This window comes from Perna viridis, chromosome 10, assembly GCF_037379345.1.
Source record: "Perna viridis isolate PV_CMFRI_1.1 ecotype Kerala chromosome 10, ASM3737934v1, whole genome shotgun sequence".
Lineage (NCBI taxonomy): Eukaryota > Metazoa > Mollusca > Bivalvia > Mytilida > Mytilidae > Perna > Perna viridis.
The window spans coordinates 7,257,148-7,266,771 of record NC_142454.1 but is presented as its reverse complement, the minus strand read 5'-3'; the positions used below and the strand labels follow the sequence as shown (position 1 = coordinate 7,266,771).

At 32.7% G+C, this 9,624-nt stretch overlaps 1 protein-coding gene across 2 annotated transcripts; it reads right to left on the bottom strand.

Annotated features, from left to right (window-relative positions):
* Positions 1-1,488: 1,488 nt before the first annotated feature.
* Positions 1,489-9,620, bottom strand: LOC148604332 (anaphase-promoting complex subunit 15-like). 2 transcript variants are annotated; one of them, XM_088548555.1, is made up of 4 exons: positions 9,430-9,620; positions 7,719-7,778; positions 4,780-4,891; positions 1,489-3,455 (listed from the first exon to the last, which is right to left on the bottom strand). In XM_088548555.1, the coding sequence occupies exons 1-4, from the start codon at positions 9,547-9,549 to the stop codon at positions 3,451-3,453; spliced, it is 297 nt and encodes a 98-aa protein (XP_088404681.1). In that variant the 5' UTR covers positions 9,550-9,620; the 3' UTR covers positions 1,489-3,450. The 2 variants fall into 2 exon arrangements, with proteins under 2 accessions (XP_088404681.1, XP_088404680.1); XM_088548554.1 differs by having other exon boundaries at positions 4,768-4,891; positions 9,430-9,619.
* Positions 9,621-9,624: the final 4 nt, after the last annotated feature.

Below are 9,624 nucleotides of genomic sequence, written 5' to 3'. Positions count from 1 at the left end.
CATTCGACAACGTGACAATGTTGTCAACTTCGATATTCAAAGTATTTAAGAGCTTCTTATAATTATATTCTTTCAAAATTGTTCTTTTGAATATATAATGCCGAAAATGAGATGAATTTTCATCAATTAATAATTCAATATGCAATAAAATTGTTCACAGCTAAAATTTAAAGCGTTTTCTCTCTTATTTTTCTCTCTAAAACGCATTGGGTCAATCAAAGGAAAACTCCAATTTTTCTCACCGAATCTACTCTTATAGCGGAGATATATAAATATTGGAAGTTGTTGGAAGTAAAAATACCGGAACTGATGATAATTACACAGGTCTTCATATCTGCATCAACGTCAAATATTAAAAATGAAAATGCAGTCGAAGTTTCCGCCTCATCCTGATATTACTCCTAATGCTCCTCATACACTTAGAAATCGATGGTAAAGGAAAACAATTGACCAAACTTTACGACAAACGTCATGACTTTTCATTCAAAATTGTCAACTTTCCTTTCATCTGTGCTAACATCCCTTCAGCACCTGCGTATGGGGTGTTCATATCTCAACTCATACGTTATGCCAGAGCTTGCCGAAACTACGCAGACTTTTTGTATCGCGCTAGAACTCTAACAAATAGGCTTCTGGAACAGGATTATCATCATTACACAAGTTTTATGGTTGTCATCATGAACTCGTGGATCGTTATGGTGTATCCATCTGCACCATGAAAACTAATTTATTCAACGGGTCATATTTTTCCTTTTCTCGTTTGTCTACCCCGGACTTGACTTTTTATGAGCAACTCGGCGGGTGTTTCTAGAAAAGCAGAGGACGCTTACCTATCGGTGCACCTGGTCCATGCTCCCAGATTTGAGTGGAGTCCGATTTGCTCATTTGCTTATGTTACTTTATATGTATGATTTTAGTTACTTTATGTTCTTTGTTGTGTATGTCTGTTTTCCATGTCTGGTCTTTGTCTGGAACCTTGGTTCCCTTGATTACTCTTACAATATTAATTAACAATTGATTTAAAGGCTAGAGATACGAATCCCAGAAGTTGTGTGGACGATGGTCCTGATTTTTTTTTGGACACAAAAAAGAAGGGAAAAAAGAAGACAACCAAAATAGGCCCCTGACTGTTGTTGAATTGCCCAGTAAAAGAATGTTTAGAATAGGTTGACACCGAAGTAAAAGTGGTTTGCTCTCCTGTGAGTAGTTTATATTTCGGAGGCATTAACTATGACTTGAAATACGACAAATATGCAGGGGCGGATCCAGACACTTGAAAAGAAGGGTTGCCAGCCGGGATTCCTCAGAAAAAGGGATGCAAAGACATTATTTGCAATTTGTTTTGTCAATTTTACACATGAAAATGACAAATGTTGCAATAAAAAGGGGTGCCAACCCCCTGCACCCACTCTCGATCCACCACTGAAAATATTACCCTCTAATATCAGCAATGTATCTTTGTGACTGTGTACATATTGATACTTATAATGATATTGATAGTTTGATAATCGTTTTATTTTTAAGTCCGGTCGAATAGTCCACGGGCTATTTAACCGGGTCAAGTCGAATAGCCACTGCCTTATAGAAACAGTGGTTATGTTTTGCGAGAGATAAAAAATCACACATTAATTCTATGTAGAATACAGAAAGGAACATTCATACAAAGTTTGACTCTAATTTGTCTTGTAGTGTCAGAGGAGATTTTAAAAGTAATAACATTAAAAATTACAAAAAAAAATGTCGAAATAGGACAATTACTCAAACATGGCTTAACAGATTAACACGAAAATTTGACCACAGATAGACCTCTTCATGCTGAACACTTACCCAACAGTTTTGGAGATATATGCAAAAAACTGTCTGACACCTGTGTTCTATTATTAGTAACGGTGGCTATGTTTTTCAATGGATTAAATCAATACAGAATACCCTAAGGAACATTCATTTCAAGTTTAGTTATGGTTGGTCAGAGAAGAAGAGACAGATGCCAACTGATGGCAATAACTCACACAGCCCTTTTGACCAGGTGAGCTTAAAACTAAGCACTTGCAATATAAACCAAGGAAGGGGTACCATTTCAACTTTTTTTTATATTTCAATCTTCATAAAATCTTAAAAGGCACATGTATCTTTGGTAATGATTTGAGGAGTCCCTCAATTATTGAGATATTACTCTGGACTATCTCTAGGAGGAGTCGTTAAATTATTGAGATATTACTCTGGATTACCGCTAGGAAGAGTCTCTAAATTATTGAGATATTGCTCTTGATTACCTCTAAAAGGAGTAGCTCAATCACTATATGACAATAATACCAAATGTACTTAAAGTGATTATTGTTGTTGTAACAAAAATGTGAGAAGTCTATGCATTATAATGGCCCTTTTATGTAATATTATTACATATTCACTTATATTGGCTGGTTTTGTACAACTTCTTCATAGTAAATTAAAGAATTTGTTGTACTCAAGTCAAAGGCTAGATGATGTCCTCTTGTTTTCAAATATCTGTATACAACTACTTTAAAAATTTTTCATAAGCAGGGCCAAAGAAGCCCAGGAGGGGGGGGGCAACTAAAATAATTGCCTGACTATATAGAATAAAATATAAATCACTGGAGTACACCCTGCCCCTTAAGCCAGTCAATGACCTACTTTCAGAATATCTGGATCAGCCACTAATTTCACCTATAACTACAACAAATTGCAACATATTTTTCTTTGTTTTTAAAACACCAGAAATACATATGTTTATCATATGTTTTTCATATGCTTAGGACCACCATGAAAAACATGTTTCTGATTAATGAACTAATTCATGAAAAACAAGTAAATATTCATATGTTTTCCATAGGATTTCACATATGAAAAGTGTAAGGTTTTCAAAAATTTCATAAAAATATATGATTTCATGCACTTTCAAAAGCCAAAAAAATTTTTTTTTAATATTCTGGTCCTAAACATGTTTCCATATATGTTTTAAAACAAATTAAAACATATGTTGCAGTTACCCTGTGTACCAGTAAGAATAAAAATACTATGTAATTAAATGTCACAATAAGAAAAAACACCCAGGTTTCCTGTATCACTTAAGTCGCCAGCATTTACAACAAAATACATGTACCATAATTGATTAAGAATACCTGTTAAGTAATTTCAAAGGTGTAAATTTTTCACATCCTTTTTTTACATATTGTCACTTTACCAATAGTGCTGACAAAAAATGTTTATTTCTGTAACTCATTCATAATAATATACAATGTAATAATCTCCTCACTTAGAAATACAGTCTCCTTCCACCTATTTACATAAATAAATTTAACTTATAATTTACAAGTGTTTTCTGGAAACTACATTCTGACATAGCTAAGCATAATCCACACAACTGCAATTACATGTCCAGTGTTTCTAAATCTGAAGTCTTTCTATTCAGATACATCTGTAGTACATTCTTCATCCTATGAAATAAAAGAAATCATCATTATAAAAAGGCATCTAAATATACATGTACACATATCAAAAGGGTAATCATGCATGTTAAGCTGCAGAAAAAAAAATGAATGAATATAATAAAATATAACAAATGCACCAGTGTATAACCTATATACAAAATAGTAAATACTTACAGTGATTTCTTTAACAACATCTTGAAAAGGTGGAGATTTTTCACAATTCATGTTTACACCTCATATTTTGATTATAAAAAATAGAAATTACTGATGCACACAATTTCTTTAAAAAAAAATAACAGAAATCAATTTAATTTATTTTCAAAATTTATTGGAATACGTTGCAATTCTGCTTATGTTAAACTAAGAACAACACAATATATGTACATTTGTATATGGCAAGTAAGGAAACAATATATTTGAGTGAGAATGTGATGGAGACTTTACAGGGGGAGTGTGGTTAAATAACAGGATCTTTTGTTCAAATCTTGATGGTTAACATTTATGGATATTTCTGTACTTGTACTTGTACATCAACACTGATAGGTCCACAGCCAGGATTAAAATATGTCCAAACAAAATCAAATGCTTTACAAGGCAAAGGTTGATACAACTGCAAAAATTTTGGTGTCATGTAAAAATGTTTGATTTCAAATTAAGTCTTAACATTTGGACTGGAATTGAACAATTAAATAATAAGAAATTTAGCTTACTTTATGAAAAGTTATCTTCGCATATGTAAATGAGTACTGGCATACAGAAAATACAATACTGTGTTATAATAATAACCTCATAATGAAAAGTTTAAAGATTGCTTTCCCAAGTCACAACTTTTTAATACATGTATTATGCCAAAAGTAGTCACGACACATGTTCTATAAATAATCACATATTATAAGTTCAGTGAATAATTTCTATTTTTTTAACACGGAAATATTAAGCTTTTTACTCTCGCAGTGAACAAATTTTGTGAATTTTTAAATATTGAATAATTTCCCTCTTCAGTGTCCATTAAACATATGAATGAGCTGAAATAAAACTCCATTTTTAATGATGGAACACATTCAACTACTGAATTGTGAGGTTTTTTTTTTTAATAAATTTGAATTATCCGAGTTTTCTTCTTTTGGCTGATTTTGATACTTACCACTTGAAGAAAAAAAAATAAAAGGCATTTTACATGCATTTCAAAGTGATTTACAGTTCAAAGTAGTTTTCATTTGACAAAAAATAATCATAAATAAATGTTCAAGAAAAAAATGTGAGGCAGTCACACCAGTTTCTTGTTAAACAAAGGATGAGGAGTAAGGGAGATAATTACCAGCTTCATCACCTGATTCCCTGTCATCTAACATGTCTGTATCCAGTTCATCATCATTTGTATCACTTTCATCATCATCATCGCCATCATCATCTTCCTCATCCTCTTCTTCATCTTCCATGTGCTACAAATATAAAAAAAAATCAATACAAAGAAGGTGTATCCTGTAAGATGAAGAAATTGTAATCCAGAGAGTCTGATTAAAAGTTAAACTGAAAAAAGTAGTTTATCTATAATTTTAATTTTTTTTTACAACTGCAAAAAAAATTCTGTCGTATAATGGTATCACCCTGTTGTTGTTGTCGTTGGTGTCCATCAACTTTAGTTTCTTTATAAAAACTTGAGTAAAACTTTACTAATCCTTTTGAAATTTTAAAACATTGTTCCTAGGAATATGGCAGAGGGCCCTATAGTTTTTTTTTTTTACCCCATCTCTTTTGGAAAAAAGGGGCTAAAAGAGAGGAAATACTGCGAAAGTACCTTTATTTGTGGATATCTGTTTTTATGGATTGCAGACAAATTGTTGGTTAGTGCATTCTTAAATTTGTGCTTGGGCATTTCCCACAGTACAAATAAACAGAAAATATGTATTTTGTCAGGAATTGAATTTCATGGTTCATCCACAAAAATTGGTAATGAATGAATGTAAGTACTTTCTCAGTAGGTTTTATCGTCAGAATTGATAGAAAAAGGCGACCTTTATGATAAGGGTGTAAATCTGTTCCTTTTGAAGTTCTGATTTAAAATTGGTTTACAGGGCAGGTTTATCTTTAACTGTTTTGGAGTTAAATGGGTTAAAAATTGGGCCACACCCCAAAAAATCACTTTTTTATTTTTGTTCCATTTCCGTTTAAACATTTTTTTGGGGGGGTTCCTTATGAAAATTCCTGTGTGCATTTTCAAGCAGATTTCAGTGATGGTTTTCAAGTTATAAGGAGTCAAAGGGACCACACCCCAAATTTTTTTATTTATTTCTGGTCCAATTTCCAAATTTTTTTAACTTGAATCTTTATGAAAATCCTAGCCTGCATTTTCAAGCAGATTTCAGAATACTTGTACTGTTTTCAAGTTATAAGGGGCCAAAGGGTGACACACTAAAAAAAGTTGACTTTTTAAAATTTGGTCCCATTTCAAAAGTTTTTTATTCAATTCCTTATGTAAATCCCTGTCTGCATTTTTTTTATTCAGATTTTGTGCTTTATTGTATCCAAACCAGTTGTTTTGTCCATAATGGACTTCTTAGGTGTTTCAAAAACCAATATTGTGTCCACACTTGCCCTAACAGTTCAGGGTTTAACCACTGTGGCCATATCATGCCATACTCCACAAAGCACTTTATTTTTAATGTCCACAACCCTTTTGCTTGGTTTTTTTTTCAATTTCCCAAATAAGAAAAAACTCATGTTCTAAAACCCTGACTATAATAGTGGTTGTATGACATGTAGAATTGATCATCAATATGTGAACATATGAATTCAGCCCAATTAAACTTTTGTTTCATTTGTAGGTGTTACTATCTGAAATATGAGACATAGTTTTTGCAAGTAATCTTCATTTTTCACAATAAATTCTTTTTCCAAATATACAGAGGAAGATGTTTACACAATGCTGGAATTTTTAATTGACAACATATTTGTCCAGTGTGGTGGACGTGTTCTTCAACAAACGGTCGGCATTCCAATGGGAACAAATTGTGCTCCTTTACTTGCTGACCTATTCCTTCACTCTTATGAGGCTGACTTTATAGCTGATCTGATCAGAAAGAAAGAATATCATTTCGCTAGATCCTTCAATCTCAGTTTCCGCTATATAGATGACGTATTATCTCTAAACAATCCTAATTTCGGGGATTTGGTACATCGCATCTACCCAAAAGAACTTGAGATAAAGGATACTACAGACACTGTGAAGTCAGCCTCATATCTTGACCTACACTTAGAAATCGATTGTAAAGGAAAACAATTGACCAAACTTTACGACAAACATCATGACTTTTCATTCAGAATTGTCAACTTTCCTTTCATCTGTGGCAACATCCCTTCTGCTCCTGCGTATGGAGTGTTCATGTCACAACTCATACGTTCTGCCGGGGCTCGCTGAAACTGCGCAGACTTTTTGTATCGCGCTAGAACTCTAACAAATAGGCTTCTGGAACAGGTTAATTTGCTACAAGATTGAAGTCATCACTACAGTAGTTTTGTGGTCGTCATCATGAACTCGTGGATCGTTGTGGTGTATCCATCAGTGCCATGAAAACTGATTTATTCAAAGGGTTATGGTTTTCCTGTCCTCGTTTGTCTATCCCAGACTTGACTTTTTATGAGCAACTCGGCGGGTGTCTCTAGAAAAGCAGAGGACGCTTACCCTACCGGTACATCTGGTCCATGCTCCCAGTTTTTAGTGGAGACTGAGTTGCTCATTTACTTTTGTTACTTTGTATGTATGATTTTAGTTACTTTATGTTCTTTGTTGTGTGTGTCTGTTTTCCATGTCTGGTCTTAGTCCCTGGATTACATTCTTTTGATTACCGCTATAACCTTGGTTCCCTTGATTACTCTTTTGCCTTGCCTTGTTTTGCTGGGCCTTTAATTTGTTTTACTCCCCCTAACCTGAAATTCCTGGATCTGCCACTGAAAATTACACATACAAGTCTTGCATTAAAGTTCTATGAAAACCCAGGTTCACTTTAATAAGTTGTTTGTAATGTCTGAGAAAGGTTCCATATTTTTATCATTGGGTGATTGTAACATCAGAGGAACTTTAGGAAGTTCAGGTTGTTTTCAAATAAAGCACCATCTAAAATTCCTCTCCAAAAATTACAAGTCATAAGAGTCATATACCCTCAAATGTTGACAATTAACAATTTTTCCACACCAATGCTGAACCTTCCCCAGTAGACAAGAAAGTGGAAACCTAGAATACTGCTTATTTACAGTTCATTTGGTACTTACTTCAGAGGCTGTTTTGCCTATTGGTACAATATTACTATCCTTCTTTGCGATACTCTCTAACTGAAAAAAAAAATTGATATATACATGTATTAGTATGTCAACTTGTTCAGGGATAATACTTGAGTATACACTGCTTTACCTGATTGATACTCACAAATATTTGCTTGCTATAGCAACAGAAGTGTAAAGTTGTTGAAATTATACATGTGCACATCATGTGACTTGCTGGTTGATGTCCACATGACAAATATTGTACAATTATATTGGATGATAAGTTAACAGCTGATCATTTACTTGAAAATTCAAAAAAATAATTTATGTAAATTGAATATCATTTGGATGCAATCAGTTATGATTTATATACATGTATGCTTACCACAATTGTTCCAGACTACACAAATTCACAAACAGATTTTAAAGATTTATTTTTTATTGGTTAAGACACACTTTATTTATTGTACAACTCGATTATACAGTGATACATGAAAACCTCATCAGCATGATCCTTTTGTTAATACTGTTTTACAACCTTCAACCAAAGTTGTCTTTCTTTTCATTTGTCACATTATATATCTTGCGAAAAAAAAAAAATGTTTACTCAGGGTTCATTCATTTTTTACATGTACAAACTGAATTACAGTATTAATTTCTTTTAGATAAACTCACTATCTTGGATTCAAAGCAATACATTGTTGACAAAAAACAAACTTCTCCAAAAATTTCTTGAAACTGTTTTTTGATCAGGTTTTGTATATGTATATGCTCCAAAAGGAAGCAAACATTTTCATATTCTGCATTCAGATGCCCCAGTGATACATACTGTTTCAGGAAATTGGCAAAATCAGAAGTAAATATACAGTAAAACAAGAATCAAAATGGTAAAATCTGGGTTTGAAATCAGTAAAAAACAGTAAAAAAAACATCCCTGCAAATATTGTTTTTATGAGATTTGAAATTTTGATAACCAAAACAGAAAGATGTTGGATTGAAGACTGATCATACAAAGACCAGTCCCTTAATTTTGTTGTTTTTTTTCTAGATTAACAGGTCTCATAACAAAATGTACTCATGGTGGCAAAAAAAAAGACAACTTCATGTACATTTTGTTGGGTAACAGATGCAATGGATGTTTTGTCAAGTAAATATTGTTCTGAAATATGATTTTGCCATATTTGAACAACTGAAATTTTAAGGAGAAATAAATTTGTAAATGACCCGGTCATAATATTGGGAATTGGGCATGTTCCCAATAGTAATGTGGTAACACTAGGTCTATTTGCCCTTAAGAGTTTTTACACCCAATATATTCATGCATAATGCATGAATATTTGTAAAATGCTAATTAATAGTTGATTTTGTTTCAGTAGTTAGGTTGAAGAATACTAAGAAAACAAAGTTGGAAATGTTAATGTGGTTTCAAAGGCTTATATGCTTAAAATTTTATACATGGGGCAAACAGACTTGAGGCAAAAAAGTGAAAGTTGAACAGATATATTAGGCTCGAAACTAAGGTGAACATGGACCTGGATATATTGACATGTCATAAAATTATAGATCTTTGTATACTGTAGCTTATATCTCATTGTTACACCATCAATGTAGTACAAACATGCATTTTAAGTGGATACAGTTTAAAAAAATAATACAAAACCAAAATAAAATAGCAACAAAACAATGTAGTACTAGTAGTCAGTGTTATTATCAGAATTACCCAAAGACTGTTTTCTACTTCAAGTTTTGATATTTCTTCTTCGTCATCACAAGGTTTGTCAACAGTAAACCACAATGGGTCTGATGCACTTGGAACTAAAGAAGGAAAAAACGATGACATTTCTCAGCCTGCTTACAAAATGAAAACGGGTAAATTATTTACAGAGGAGTGAAACGAATGAAAATTTTATGATAA